Genomic DNA, 16,105 nt, shown 5'->3' with positions numbered 1-16,105 from the left:
ACTTTGTTTAGCTTCCGGCTTTTCTGGTCACAGTGAATCAAAGAGATGAGGACAACTAGTGCAAAAAACAAAACAACCCACAAAAAATCACACACACACACGAAGAAAAGAGTGTTGAAAGTTCACTACTGCTTCACGAACCGGAAATGTGTTGCTACCAAGCAAACCAATCACAGCCCTCTCGGTCTGCGTTGGGTCTGCGTCGCCTCAATGCGTAGTTGTTTCTCTGCAGAGCTGCATGAACCCGTCCTTCATGTGGAAGAATCAAAGTCTCCTGAAGAGACACGTGTGTCCTGTTCAGCCACGGGTCGACCTGCTCCGACTGTAACGCTGACCGCTTCACAACATCCTCTCTACTCACACAACACCGTCAGTGTCAACAACACCAACGGTACAGTCACCGTCACAACTACAGCCCTGCTGTCAGGTTTCCATGACAACAGCACAGGTGGTTTTGTATTTGGTTTCCCTTTGAGTGTCTAAGTGTCTCACATCAACATTTATCTGTGTTTCTCTAAAGGGTGGACTTTGATCATCATATTACCCGTGGTGGTCGGTTTGGTTGCTTTACTTGTCATCATCATCCGGGTCAGAATCAAAACACAAAACAGGTACTTGCTTCTAACAGTACATAAATCCTGCATGAACTCTCCCTTCATGTTGGAGAATATCAATATTCCAGATAATTCAGCTTTGCTCTGCAGGAATGAAACGTTGATCCACTGAGGCAACAGTTCCACAACCACCATATCCCCTGCTGCCTCGGTGCTGGTACTGGTACTGTGCAGGAAGTATTTGGTAGACCCTGCTCAGGTTCATTGTGTGTTTGGCTTCAAATTGGCCCCTAGTTGTCTCCACAGACTCGCTCAGCTCTCCTGTTGGTTGTTACACTGATGAACCATCCATGTGTGCAGGACTGAGTCATCTGCTCTGTTGGAGTCACACCGGGCAGATTTGTTGGATCCTCCAGTCTCACCCAACACATGCCTTCATACCTCACTCAAGATTCTCCATATGTGATGGTTGTTTACTCATTTATGAAATTATGCAATTTATACAATTAATGAAGGTGGGGGCTATTCAGTTATGTGTTTTTCCTATGTTCTATTTTCAATGTATTTGTTTGTTTTGCGTATTTAGTTCAGTTTTATTGTTTCAGTCTATTTGAGTTGCAGCGATATGCTTTTATTTTGAAAGGTGGTGGGCAATTTGGACACAGCTGATGTTACTTAATAGATTGGAGCACAGTTGGAAGTCGGTGCACCAGGTAAGATGTGTGGTTTTTACCTGATTCAGAATCAGCAAACCAGCCTTTTTAGACGTAATTAGAGCCAACATTTTAACATCTTGCTGTATTGTTTAGGTAGAGGTTTATTAAATGCTACAAAACGTCGTTGCCTGTCAGGACAATCACCTCATTCCTGTCTGATCTGTGTTAGAAACCCTCACCTGGTGCCTCAGTGGTCGTTTGAACTAGTTGTTGGAGACAAATAGCCACTACAATGAAAGTGGCTGCAGTAATATGAGCCAGATCACAAAACAGGCCGTCAAGGCCATGGGGGTCACTGCACTTAAGACCGTACTGGGGCAGATAATGCACGTGAAAAGAAATTTTTGCACTTATTTATATTTTTAAAAAAAACAAATAGTGCTTTAAACTACCGAATCAGATTATGATGTTGACTGGATCTTTCATTTACCACCTGAATGAACTTGCATGCATTTGTCCCCCTTGTGAACTTTACTCTAGTATTTTAACCAATTATAAAGGCAAACCGGCTGACCAGACAAGTTCATATAACAATGTTTCTGTGAAATACATTGGAATGGTTTCAAAGTTTGAGCCACGGCTTGATGATTCAGGAAAAATGTGACCAAATTTGCAAACCTGAAGGTAGACCGTTTGAGGTTAAACCACTGCAGCATCCCTGGACTTTATCTAGTGAACTAACACAAGCTGTCATCCTTGAGCAGAGGTCTGGACCAGAACCAGCAGGATCCCACCGTTAACGCACTGAAGTCCCCCTTGGGTCTGACTCTCATCACCACTTCTGTTTTCCACCCTTATTACATTAACTACTTTGAACAGAAGTCACTATCTGCTAATTTTAAATCTGTTGTCTTGATACGTTTATGACGTAGAGATGACGTCATAAACACAGGTTGATGTTGCCTAGCTACGGGTCACGTCTGCCATTTCTCCTTGCTGTTTTATTCCTGCTGTGAGCAAATAACTTTCTGATATCCATCTACAGGAGTAATACTGTTTGAGTTAAATCAAAATAATATATGATATACATATATTTATTTTTTACTGGTGAAATGTACACTGGGGCACTGCAGATCAATACTGGGGTGCTGCAGATCAATACTGGGGCGCTGCAGATCAATACTGGGGCGCTGCAGATCAATACTGGGGCGCTGCAGATCAATACTGGGGCGCTGCAGATCAATACTGGGGCGCTGCAGATCAATACTGGGGCGCTGCAGATCAATACTGGGGTGCTGCAGATCAATACTGGGGCACTGCAGATCAATACTGGGTCAAAATATGTCTGGCGACGGTGATGCTGCGGACCACACACCTGTGCTGCTTTGGAGTGGAGCTGTAACCTGGAGGTTTCAGTCTCACCTGCACAAGCATCGTTTCAGACCACGTGGGCGTATTTAGATACCGGCTTTAGGACTAGTTATCAAGCACTGGATTAATTTGATAAACTGAGACGTATCTGTGGCCGATGTGTTGTATGGTTGATTTACATTTCTGTTGAAACCTGAAAGAAAAAACACTTGCACATTGTTTTATTTTATTTCATTTTTCTTTATTAAAAGGAGGGTTTTGTCCATACTTTACCTGGTGTCAGTTAAGTTTTCATATTTGAGTATTAAGAGTAACTTCCAAATATACTGTCCTGTGACCCAATAATTAGAAATAGATTTAATTACAAGTTTTTAGTACGAGAGTACACTGTAAAAGAACCCAGGGCCCACTCAAGTAGTTTAGGAGTAAACAAGGGCTACTGTGACATGAAGTATGTGGTTTGCAGATTAAAAATACAACTTTAAAACAGTTTAATTCAGTCTTCGTCAGAGTTGCAGCAGCACAGCTCAGCAGTTCAACTTCAATATAAACAGACCAAACATTCAGATTACCAACATAAAGATGTGAGCAACAGGCGGATGTAAACGTCTCGGGCTGTGCTGCCATCTAGCGGTCAAACTGGAGAATGACACCAGATTGGGGAAGCAGCTTCACCAAGAAGTTATTTCTGTCTCACTCACAGCTGATGCACACCGGAACATGAACTTGTGGAGTTAGGAGTCATCTCAAGGTAACTTACTCCCTTCAGTTCATGATAAAATCAAATCTTCATTTATGTATTTATTTTTAACTAATTATTTGAAATGTTAGTTTTAACATTTTATAAACTTTTTTTAAATGGTTGTTTGATTTGTCTAGAAGCAACACTGAGTCAAATCTCTGGCTGAACTTGGTTCCCTAAATATTTCTGTAAATCTTCTGTGGCAGGATGAGGTTCGACCACAGAGGTTGATAAAACAGGACTTTATTCCGAGACAACGGAATTTGACCAAAAAAAAACTGAAAGAAACTGACGCTGCTAAGCAACCAAAAACCACTTGTGACCACACCTCCCTCTACCCCCACAGTCCTGATGGGTGCTAGCAGCTAGGTCCATAATTCCTCCACACCTGACAGGACGAAGACACGATGATACAAAAAGATCTAATATATTACTTTTTTGCTTTAGGAGTCTTTGTTGAAGGTAAGTAGAAACTAGATACAAGTATTTTCCATCTTCTCTGTCATTAATCAAAAAAATTAAGCAAAAAATTAAACTGAAATAAAAGAAACATTAACCATTATTTTCATATTTCATGTTTTGTTTTTACCGTTTTCCTTGTTCTTGTTATAACTGTACAACTATGAGGTAAAAGTGACAGGAAGTGACGTTTTGTGACTATTTCCCAACTTTGAGCTTCCTTTTCTGAATACCACGAAGAACATTGTCTGAATAACAGAAAGCTGCAGAAAAGCTGCACATAATATTCGATGTTAAATTGTGAAAAAGAATTTTAAGATTTACTTAAGTTTCGCGTCCCTGGAAGAGGGGTGTGATGGACGAGATAGAGTAGTCGGATTTTGCCACGCTCCTGACTTGCTTACTTAATCACTCTTAAGAGTTCTACCACGAAAATATAACCAGTCATAACACTTAAATACAACTTCCAGCACCCTTTCGTGTTGGAAATATGTCTGTAACCAGGTCTAAGAAAGAGGAACTAAAGACTGAAGACCGACGGCTAGCTCCGTCATGGCTACAGATCATAAGTATCCAAACAGTGTTCGACACAGCTTTCTCCAGACTGGAATTGAAGCTGGACAATATCCAGACCAGCTAGCTGGAACACCAACAACGCCTCTATTATAGGCTGACCAAACGTCCTCTTTTCCCCGGACATGTCCTCTTTTTACGTCCTGTCCGGGGCGTCCGGGCGGGTTTTATAAATTGATGATAATGTCCGGCTTTCCTTTTGTGTGTGTGTATATGTGTGTGCGCCCCCCAGTTATCCTTGTTTGGTTCAGCGTGTGTGACGTATTCCCCGAGAGCCTGCCTTGTGGGCGGATCTCCAACACTCAACACTCAGCGGCAGACACACGCTCCCAAGACGCGGCGATGCGCAACGTACGTGCGGGTCGCTGCGTACCATACGGCGTAGGTTCTGCGTTGGTGTAACGCGGAACCATAAATCAGTTTACGGAGGTCCCGGGAGTCGAGAGTGTGCCAGAAAGCATTACCTCCTGAAATAAAAACGGTCAAAATCATCCCCCCTGAAATAAAAATGAATGTGGTTTTACTGCTATTTCAGCATTTAGAGTCATCACCAGAAAAATAACAGCAGAAAAATAACTTATTTGACATTTTTCACCTGTTTCAAGTAAATTTTCACTTGAAATAAGTAGAAAAATCTGCCAGTGGGACAAGATTTATCTTCTTATTACAAGCAAAAAAATCTTGTTCCACTGGCAGATTTTTCTACTTATTTTAAGTGAAAACCTACTTGAAACAAGTGAAAATTAATGTTTTTTCCAGTGATGAGTCTTGTTTAAAGTCTAATGAGATTTTTTTAAACTAAAATAAGACATTTTAACTAGAAATAAGACCAATATTCTTGTTAAGATTTTGAGTTTTTGCAGTGATCCATTTTACTTATCCTGTGAAGGACAGAGTCATATTGATAAGTTCATAAAACTGATTTTTATTGTTGTTTTGATGTATTTGATGTAAGCCCAGTGGATATTTAAAGCTTACAGAAGGCTGCATTTAACTGCTGCTATGTCATTCCTGCAGTATTTCTGCAGCTGTTTTGGTCACTGCTATTATTTGTAATATATTATATTATTTGTAATCAGCACAATCTGTCCCCATATGATAAAATCCACCATCCCCCCTGATTTTTTTTTTTTTACAATTCGAGTACTGACTGTAACTGTAATTATTTTAGACATAATAAAAAAGTTGAGTAACTTCTGAGAAGCCTATCTGAATTTCCGTCTTTGAGAGATATTATTTTGTAATATAACTGATTATTATATCCATACATATTAACTTTAAATATATTAAAATGATAACGAATCTTTGAGTAAACTGCGAGTATCATTTAAGTAGGCTATCTCGTGGCCGGGCTGAGTGTCCTCTTTTTTGAAAATCAAAATATGGTCAGCCTACTCTATTATAATACATCCATGCTCTCCTCGCTGGAAACATCTACCACCGCGACCAGCCGGGTTTTATAATACATCCATGGTTCTTCTTCTTCTTCTTCTTATTCTTTCGTATTTCCGGCAGTTTTGACGCATCCAGGCGTATTACTGCCCTCCTCTGGTAGTTTGGACCCGAGTTCTTCTTCTTCTTCTTCTTTGGGGTTTAACGGCAGCTTGCATCCAGTTAGTTGCATTGCTGCCATCTTCTGGATCTTTCAGGAACTCATATTCTCCTCATCAGACCAGTATTATTTAAAAATTTAAACAAACTCCGCCTCCCTCTTCCACTTGATCCCCCTTCCAAAATACTTCTAACTGTAACTTCTTTCACACCCACTTCTTGCAGCTCTGCCACTAGCTCAGCTCTTTCCCTGTGGTATCTCCTGCAGCAAATAAGCACATGTTGTACTGTCTCAGGTGCTTGACATTCGGAGCATAGTCCATTTTGATGTTTTCCCATGACGTGCAGCGTGCTATTAAGAGCAGTATGCCCAATCCTTAACCTGGAGAAAATGACCTCTTCCTTTCTCCTCCCTCTTCCTCCGGTGTTCACTGAATCTGTCACTTTCCCCATTACTGAAAACAAATGCCTTCCTTTATTTCCTTCCTCCCACTCCTTCTGCCACTCCACGATGATTTGTTTCCACACTATGCTCTTCCCTTCACCCTTAGACAGGCTTAAGTTGGCATCCACCCTCTCCTTTTCCACTGCTCTCTTAGCCAACGCGTCTGCTTCTTCATTGCCCCGAATGCCTGAGTGTGCTGGAACCCACATCAGCACCACTTCAACACCCCTCCTTCTCACCATCTGGTTTGCCATCAGTATCTCATATACCAGGTCGTTCCGCCCCTTGGACATCCCCATCCCAACACTCTTCACCGCAGACACGGAGTCACAACAAATCAGCACTCCACAGTTCATCAGCTGTTCTGCCCATCTCACTGCCATTAAAATTGCATACAACTCAACAGTATGTACATTTAAAAAATCAGAAGTTCTCACATAAGAGTCAACATTCTGCCTGAGCACGGTAAAGGCTGCACCCGTAGTACCTGTCTCTTGGTTTTTAGACCCATCTGTGAAAACCAATACATGACTATTGTACCTCTCGGCTACATGACAGTGAAACTCACTGACCAATTCTGCTCCCTTATTCTGTTCTCTCATTTCCAGTAGTCTCAGGTCAGTCATTGGGACCTGAAGCTCCCATACAGGTACCACAGGCCACAACACCACAGGACAGAACTCTTTATCATGAATTAAAACTTCCCGAGCCACCCTCTCCCCCGTCCATCCAAAACTAGACCCCCCCCTCATTCCTCTCTCCCATGTTGCCTGCATAGCCACTCTGACCGGATGATCTTCCCTTTGACCCATCAGGTTCACCCAGTAATTAGCCTGAAGTTGTTTTCTCCGCAGGTACAAAGGCATTTCCCCCATCTCAACTTGCAAGGAGCACACCGGAGATGATTTTATTGCTCCTGTGCATATCCTCAGCGCTTTAGCTTGGATTACATCCAGCCCAGCCAGCATAGACTTGGAGGCAGACCCATACACCAAGCTTCCATACTCCATCCTTGATCTTATCAGGTACACATAGATCTGTCTTAGTGATGCTTTATCTGCTCCCCACTCTAATCCAGCTAAGCACCTCATCATATTCAGCACTTTTTTGCACTTGTCTATGACTTTGCGTGTATGGTCCCTCCATGTGAGCCTCGTGTCAAAAAACACACCCAGAAATTTAAAGCTCTTAACCCTCTCCAAGCTATTACCATACAGCAACAGCTTCACATTCTCATCAATTTTCTTTCTAGTGAAGAACATAGCTTTTGTTTTCTCCACAGAGAATCTGAAGCCCCACTTCCTTCCCCACTCCTCCACTTGTGCCACAGCTTCCTGCATTTTCCTCACTATAAATGTCACATTCTTTCCCCTCTTCCATAAACTCCCATCGTCGGCAAATAACGACCTGCCAATCCCCGGCTGGACATTCAGAAAAACGTCATTTATCATTATGTTAAATAGCAGCGGGCTTATCACGCTCCCCTGGGGGGTCCCATTCTCCACCACACATCTTCTAGATATGTCCCGGCCTATTTTAACTTGGATACTTCTATTGTTCAGAAAGTTCATTATCCAGTTAAACATACTTCCTCCCACTCCTAGCATGTGTAGTTTAATTAAGAGACCCTCCACCCATAACATATCATACGCTTTTTCCACATCCAGAAAAACTGCCACCACCGTTTCCTTTCCCATTTGAGCTTTCCTTATTTCATCCTCTAAGCATATTATTGAGTCCGTCGTACTTCTCCCTTTCCTAAAACCACTCTGACAATTAACCATCAGTCCTCTCTCTTCTATAAAATGCATCAACCTTCCATTAACCAACCTTTCCATTAGTTTTCCCATATGCGATGTTAGAGCTATTGGTCTGTAGTTTCCTGGCTTGCTTGCATCCTTCCCCGGTTTCCTAATGGGAATAATAACTGCCTCCTTCCACCCTAAGGGAATTACTCCTTCTTCCCAGACTTTATTATACAGCCTCAAAAGTTTCTCCAATCCTTCGTCACTTAAGTGTCTCAACATAACATAGCAGACACTGTCTTTCCCTGGGGCTGAATTCCTACAATTAGCCAGTGCACTCTTTAGCTCCCTCATTGTAAATGATACATTATATTTATCATTTATCCTTCCTTTCTTCTGGATTGCTTCTGCATGTGCCCTTTTGGTTTCTTCTCTACTTCTTTTCTCCTCTTCTGATAAATTATCGAAACTGTGTATTCTACTCAGCGTGTTCACCATCATTTCTGCCTTCTCCTCATTTGATATGGCCACCTGTTCCCCATCTGACAGGATTGGGTAACTCCATTCTCTTCTATTTCCTTCCATTTTCCTTATCATTCCCCATACTTCAGTTATAGTGGTTGTATTCCCTATGGAGCTGCAGTAGTCCCTCCAGTATGTTCTTTTTGCTTGCCTTATAGTTCTTCTAGCTACTGCTTGCAGCTTCTTGTACTCAACCAATTGTTGAAAGTTATGGGTCCTCTTTAGTATCCTAAAGGCTCTATTTCTGTTTTTGACTGCCTTTTTACATTTGTCATTCCACCATGGAACCGCCTTCCTCTTATTTTTTCCTGAACTTTTAGGTATTGCAACCTCTGCAGCCATGCATATACTCTGTCGTACTTTCACTTCATATTCATCAATATCATTTCCTTCTTGGATTTCCCTGAGATGCTCATCACTCAGTCTCCTAAATATTTCCCAATTTGCTTTCTTAAAAATCCATCCTCCACAACCATTCTCCATTTGCAAAACCACCTCAATACCCATTTTACACATAACAGGATAGTGATCACTCCCTATAGTCCCTCTTCCATATACCTCCCATTCACACCTTGGCGCCAATCTACTGGACACCAATGTAAGATCTAACACCGACTCTTTTCCAGTTCTTACATCTATCCTCGTCTTTCTCCCATCATTCACACACACTAAATTCCTATCATTCAGCATCTCTTCCATTACCTGCCCATTATTATCTGTCTTCACTCCTCCCCATAATGTGCTGTGTGCATTAAAATCCCCGCACCATATAACATTGTCTGCATCTTGGCCTTCTACTTTCTCCAGGTCATCTAATCTCAGCTCTTTACACGGATTATAATAATTTATTACCACCACCTTCTTTCTGTCTGCCCATATTTCCACTACTATATACTCTTGTCCCTCCCCTGTACCCACCACTCTATATGGCACTCCCCTCTTTACAAAAGTAGCACACCCCCCTCCATTCCCCTGATCTCTATCTCGTCTAACACAAATGTAGTTTAACAAAACAAAATCCAAATGAGGTTTTAGCCATGTTTCCTGGATACAAATTACATCAGGTTTCACCCTTCTGCTATCAATAAACTGTTTAAAATCTTGGCCATTCACTAACAGGCTTCTTGCATTCCACTGTAGTAACAGCATGATCAGGAGGAACATCCTGCACTACATCCTTCCTGGCTGGGTAGTGCCCCTGCACTTAACCCATCCCGTATCATCTCCCACTTTAATCCCACCATATCCAAGTGCTGGATTGCTGCTTTTGCAATAATTTGGATCCTTTCCGTCTTAGACTTAACCTCTGTTGTAGCATTGATTACCCCTGCAATAAAGATTACGAGATCCCTCTTCTTTCTCCATGCCTTCTCCTCCTTCTCTCTGAATGTTTTTTGTCTCTGATTCCACACATTTCCAGACACTACTTCCCCACGGCCATTTCCTCCTTTATCCATCACTGTTACTTCCATCCTTTTAACTGCTTCTGCATGTGAGACTTTCTCCTTCACTTTAATATTCTGCACCTCAGCCTCCTTCCTCATTACTTCACAGCCCCAATACGCTGCACTATGGGCTCCCCCACAATTACAGCATCTTGGCCTTACTCCCTCTCCACACTCCCCATAATCATGGTTTCCTCCACATTTTGCACACCGTTTGTCCCCTCTACAGAACTTTGCCACATGGCCAAATTTCTGGCATTTGAAACATCTCATAGGTTTTGGCACAAACTCTCTTACCCTATATCTCATGAATCCAAAATACAGCTCACTAGGCGGGTCCTTAACACTAAATTGTACCAAAACAGACTCAGATTCCTTTTTCTCCACTCCCTTAGTCAACCGCTTTGCACTCTGAACTTAATCACACTTCTCCTTTAAGTTTTTCACCAGCTCCTTCATATCAACAGACAAGGGAATCCCATAGATGACTCCCCTACTTCCCTGCTCCCCCACTCTCACCACCTTCGTCACCACCACTTTTCCCATACTTTGCAGCTTTTGAGCCCTTGCAACCTGTTCTTCCGACACACATCCTATTAATAAATTACCATCACTAAAGACTCTAGCAAACTTCACATCCCCTACCTGATTTTTAATAATCTTCGTTAGTTTTATTGGATCTATATTCTTCACCCCCTCCCCATCAAACCTCACCACAACTTTCCATTTTTCCTCCATCGCCTGCTCTGCCTCTACTCCTCTAAGCCTCTTAGTTCCCCTGTTCACTGTCCTTACCTCCCAACTACCACTCCCTTCCTCCTCTTCCTCAAACTCCTCCATACTCCAACTACTTTCCCCCTGAGCCCCCGCCATAGCCAGCAAAGAGAGTATACGAAAGCGAACCGTATACCGGACCTATACAGGCCGTCGGCCGGTCGCTCCCACCTACCCCCTCGGCTAGCCCGCGGTTGCAAAGCTAAATTAAATATCGTGTTCTAATAATTCCGAAAACTCTGGTACTCAAGTGTATCAAGTCCGACCAACGTGTCTGCAACCTAGCAGCCGCCTCTCCTATCCGGACCACGTGGTTCGGTTCGACTTCGGTCCCTTGGACCCGAGTTAGTTCACAATGGTCTCTTAAATCCTCGAGTAAAGCCCAGTGGCGTGCAGAAAACGTATGACTGCCCCTGCTATCAGAAGGTGGTCCTCATGTTGGCCGAGTAATATTTTAACAGAAAAACAAAACAAACCTAGATCTGACAGAGTTCTAAATAAAACACTCCTTTCAACAGAATACTTTCTGCATTCCATCAGAACATGTTGTACTGTTTCCGGCCTCCCACACTCACGCAACCCATTTAGATGTTTACCTACTACCAATAAGCTCTGATGTAGCCCACAGTGCCCCAACCTCAATCGAGTCAATTTAACCACATTCACCCGACTTCCAGAATAATAATATGAAGTCTTGACCTCCGGCTGAATATTAAAAAGGTGCCTCCCTCTTTCCTCCTTCTCCCAAATTTCCTGCCACTCTCTCCCAATTCCCTCTTTGATTTTAGACCTATACTCAGCCTTTCCTAATGGGATCTCAACATCCACACTGTCTCGGTTTAGTGCTGCTTTCGCCACCCTGTCAGCTACTTCATTCCCCATGACTCCGGCATGCCCTGGTACCCACATAAATTTAACCATACAATGCAGTTTTTCGAGTCGAAACAAAACTAGTAGTATTTCATTTAGTATATCTGGTCTAGACTGACACCTATTATTTTTTATGGCTATCAGGGCTGCTGCAGAGTCTGAGCAAATCACCACTTCTTCTGGCTTACTTTCCTCCACCCAGTATAATGCCCAAAGCACAGCTAGTAGTTCAGTAGTGAACACAGATATATAGTTACTGACACAACAACACATTTCCTTTCCTAACTGCATCACATACACCCCAAAAAAGAGTTACGTCCTACGTCACACATCTTACGTCTTACGTCTGATGCGCGTTCTCGTTGTTGCTGTGGAGCGACAGCAACATGAGTCACTAACATGAACAGTTGTTTTATTTATAAAAGGTTTTCTTAACACAAAAGTTAAACCTGCGGTAGACACCATACTAAGTTGTAGTGTCTCCCAAACTAATCGTTTTATAGTCATTGTAATTCATAATTTACGTTAATTTAATCTCTATAGCTGGTATTTAAACTTTAAATGGGCATATTGGTGTAACAAACAAAAAACAAAAAACTCATCAAATGCATCAATGCATGTACTATAATTCGCCCAATATTATAAAATGTCACAGTGTAAAATGTATTGGAGTAAAACTTAATAATAATAATAATGTACAGCAATGACAACTGTAGGTTACTGCATGTATTAATTGGGCAAACGGATGCATAATAATAATAGTACATGCAGACTAAAATTAGACTATGATGATCAGCTGTGTTTCTCAAATGTGTGTCCCCTCCACCTATCATATTGTATGCATTTTAATAGAAAGAAGTTTGTGCAATAATTACACAAATGACTCCCATCAGGATATATTAATAATTCACCTTAAGTTAGCAGAGGAAAGACAGTTTCAAATCCTTTTGTGTATATTTATATAGGAATATACCCACATATGAAAAGCAACATAGAAGTAATGCATAAAGAATTAAAATTACGGCACAATATGCAATATCAACAGTTTATTTGAAACACATTGAAAAATAATACGTGGGCACACAGACAAACAACGTAGCCTTATTCCTTGAGTGAACAAACTGGGGTACGAGGAGGAGAGACTTGGACTGAATAATTCTAAAAGCAGGCAATGTGTGAAAATTAATGTTAAGTCAAACTGGAAAAAGTCATAGGATAATTTGCACAAAAATAACATGGCATTATATCCTCGAGTGAACAGACAGGACTCAGGAGGCAGACGATGATGTACCGAGGCTTACGACCTGATAATGCCATAAAATAAGTAAAAGCAAAAATGTTAACATTTGACAATCCTTGCTTTCGATGAAACTGTGATAAAGTTATTGGATGTTTTTTTCACGAAAGAGAAGTCACGGGCGCGCGTGTCAAGCTCTTGCTGAAGCGTGCACTGTTGCGTGCAGTCAAACCACGCCCCAAACCACGCCCATATGACTGAAACACCTGCAGTAAAGGCAGTCCCGGTTCTTTTCATTTCAAAATACCTTTTATTTTTTTTCCCGTGTGTGTGTGTGTGTGTGTGTGTGTGTGTGTGTGTGTGTGTGTGTGTGTGTGTGTGTGTGTGTGTGTGTGTGTGTGTGTGTGTGTGTGTGTGTGTGTGTGTGTGTGTGTGTGTGTGTGTGTGTGTGTGTGTGTGTGTGTGTGTGTGCGTGCGGTGGGTGGGACTGGGCAGGTCGGTTTTGTTGACAGATCAATGTACTGTTGCATGTTTTCCAGACTATTTTGATATCTGTATGTCATTCTACTGTGAAAATCTCAATAAATCTAGCACGCCTTGCGCTAGACTTGAACTTATTCAATTTAAGGTGCTGCATAGAGCCCACCTATCAAAATCCCGATTATCGGAAATATATCCGAATGTTGCAGACTTATGCGACAGATGCCAGGGTTCTCCCTGCAATTTAAGTCATATGTTTTTCTCCTGTCCTAGGTTACAGAAATTTTGGAGTGATTATTCTGTGATCATGTCTAAAGTTCTGGGTAAAAAAGTTGTTATGGCCCCTCTCTTAGCAATATACGGACTCTCTGTTGACTCCCCACATATCAGCCCCACACAGTCGGAAGTATTGGCTTTCACATCCCTTTTAGCAAGACGTCGTATCTTACTTTCATGGAAATCCCCCAAGTCCCCGTCTATTTCTATTTGGCTTAGTGATGTTGTGTTTTTTCTTAAATTGGAAAAGGTGAGATACTCCGTAAAAGGCAACTCAGCTAATTTCGTTCACAAATGGCAATCCTTCATAGACCACTTTACCGCGTTGAAGACTCTACCCACCGACTGACCCCCCTCCCTTAATTTTCTTTTCATCTCCTTAATTTGTTTTTTTTTATGTTTTATTTATTTCCAGTTAATGGGATATCAGTTATGGGCATCTGCATTTACCACTGCATTTGTTTTTTGTATGCACTTTTGCTCATTCATTACTCTCCTCCTTTGATCATTTCTTGCTCATCTGTTTATTTATTATTTAACGCTACAGAGACTCTGTTCCTTAGTTAGGTTTTGTGTGTTTAAAAAAAAAAAAAAAAAAAAGGAGACAATGTATATTATAATAGTATAATATAAAAAGTTTTGCGTCTCTGCATCTCCTGCAGGTGTGACAGGTGCATTCATTGTTTTTGAACACCTTCTTTATTCTCTCCAATGTCTGGGTTAGAATTAGCATATAATAGTTTAGACTGTAGTTTTTCTGTACTTTCATCTCTGCATCTCCTGCAGGTGTGACAGGTGTGATCATCACTCAGCAGACTGTGGTGGCAGCAGTGGGGGGAGATGCTCAACTCAGCTGTCAGCTCTTGGACAACAAAGATGTTGTTCAAGTCACATGGCAGAAAGTTTTACCAAATGAGAAAAAGGGTGTTGCTTTCTGTAACCAAGAAATGGGTCCAGTAATAGACCCTGACTTCAGTGAAAAAATCAAGTTTAACGAGATTGAAGTGTCGACCACTTCCATCATCATCATCATGGACATAACGGAGCAGGATGAAGGATGTTATCGCTGTATCTTCAAAACCTACTCAGTGGATGTTCTGATTAACAGAACTTGTCTCCAGATCTATGGTAAAAAAAAATAATAACTTTCAATTTTAACCAATTTATTCATAAAAAAAGTCTAATACAGAAACTGGACACCAGGAGGTTTATATCATCATGTTTGTTTCTCTGCAGAGCTGCATGAACCCGTCCTTCATGTGGAAGAATCAAAGTCTCCTGAAGAGACACGTGTGTCCTGTTCAGCCACGGGTCGACCTGCTCCGACTGTAACGCTGACCGCTTCACAACATCCTCTCTACTCACACAACACCGTCAGTGTCAACAACACCAACGGTACAGTCACCGTCACAACTACAGCCCTGCTGTCAGGTTTCCATGGCAACAGCACACAGGTTGGATGTGCAGCGGGAGCACCGTCTGGTCCTCAGAAAGATGTGTTCATGATGATTCCTGGGAAGAAACAGAGATCTGTTGATGGTGAGAAACTCTTTCAAATCCTCCCGTTTACAGACTGATGATCCATCTGTGGTTCTGATGTTTGATCTGGTTTCAGGTTTGGATGAAGAATCTGGATCCAATCAGCGATCAAGTAAGTTCATGTTCAGGTGATTTTGTATTTGGTTTGCCTTTGAGTGTCTAAATGTCTCAGATCAACATTTATCTGTGTTTCTCTAAAGGATGGACTTTGATCATCATAATACCCCTGATGGTCGTTTTGGTTGCTTTACTTGTCGTCATCATCCGGGTCAGAAGCAAAACACAAAACAGGTACTTGCTTCTAACAGTACATGTGTTGAATTGAAATGTATTTTATTAAGAGAAATTATTGTTGTAGCATCAGTTATTTTGGGAAATTAAAGTACAAATAAGATGAAACATTGCTTTTCAACCAGTCAGAGTGGGAAGTGCAGCTGAAAGAGAAATCAGAAACTGTTGAAGTCCCTGTAGATCTCCAGGAGTGAATGAAAGGTGTTTACAGTCTAGAGCTGATGACGTGACCTGCAGCATCAGCAGGTAGCACAGCTGACGTCTCAGGAGACGGTAGAGACCCGGGTCTTCAAGTCCTGGAGCTCCACTGTCCTGCATGTTGTAGGTGCTTTAACAGACCCGGATACAGACGACTGTCATTAACAGACTTGTGCAAACTTTGATGACATCAGTTAGTTTGAATCAGGTGTGTTAGAGCTGGGGAGCATCTAAAACATGCAGGACAACAGACTTCCAGGACCAGAGTTGAGGAGCCCTGAAATAGACGGAAACAGCCAGCAGATCCACATCCGCGGTGCAGAGACGCTCCTTCAGGGACACATTCAGGATTACAACATTCACCGTTTACAAGCACA

The 16,105-nt window shown here is 41.8% G+C and overlaps 1 protein-coding gene across 1 annotated transcript; it reads left to right on the top strand.

Moving 5' to 3' along the window:
- The first annotated feature begins 3,730 nt into the window (after positions 1–3,730).
- Positions 3,731–15,386, top strand: LOC133424820 (OX-2 membrane glycoprotein-like). The gene is made up of 4 exons (XM_061715345.1): positions 3,731–3,785; positions 14,487–14,828; positions 14,937–15,239; positions 15,316–15,386. Exons 1-4 carry the CDS (start codon positions 3,731–3,733, stop codon positions 15,369–15,371), a joined length of 756 nt encoding a protein of 251 aa, XP_061571329.1. The 3' UTR covers positions 15,372–15,386.
- Positions 15,387–16,105: the final 719 nt, after the last annotated feature.

The sequence above is a fragment of the Cololabis saira genome, chromosome 24, assembly GCF_033807715.1.
Source record: "Cololabis saira isolate AMF1-May2022 chromosome 24, fColSai1.1, whole genome shotgun sequence".
In the NCBI taxonomy this organism is placed as follows: Eukaryota; Metazoa; Chordata; class Actinopteri; order Beloniformes; family Belonidae; genus Cololabis; species Cololabis saira.
The sequence above is the reverse complement of the archived record's forward strand: the minus strand, read 5'-3'. Positions and strand labels throughout refer to the sequence as shown.

Bases quoted from the DNA above. Each gene is read 5' to 3' on its own strand.
- LOC133424820 (XM_061715345.1), top strand. From the start codon at position 3,731: ATGATACAAAAAGATCTAATATATTACTTTTTTGCTTTAGGAGTCTTT. The intron at 3,786-14,486 runs GTAAGTAGAAAC...CATCTCCTGCAG, and splicing joins TTTAGGAGTCTTTGTTGAAG to GTGTGACAGGTGTGATCATC. The intron at 14,829-14,936 runs GTAAAAAAAAAT...GTTTCTCTGCAG, and splicing joins AACTTGTCTCCAGATCTATG to AGCTGCATGAACCCGTCCTT.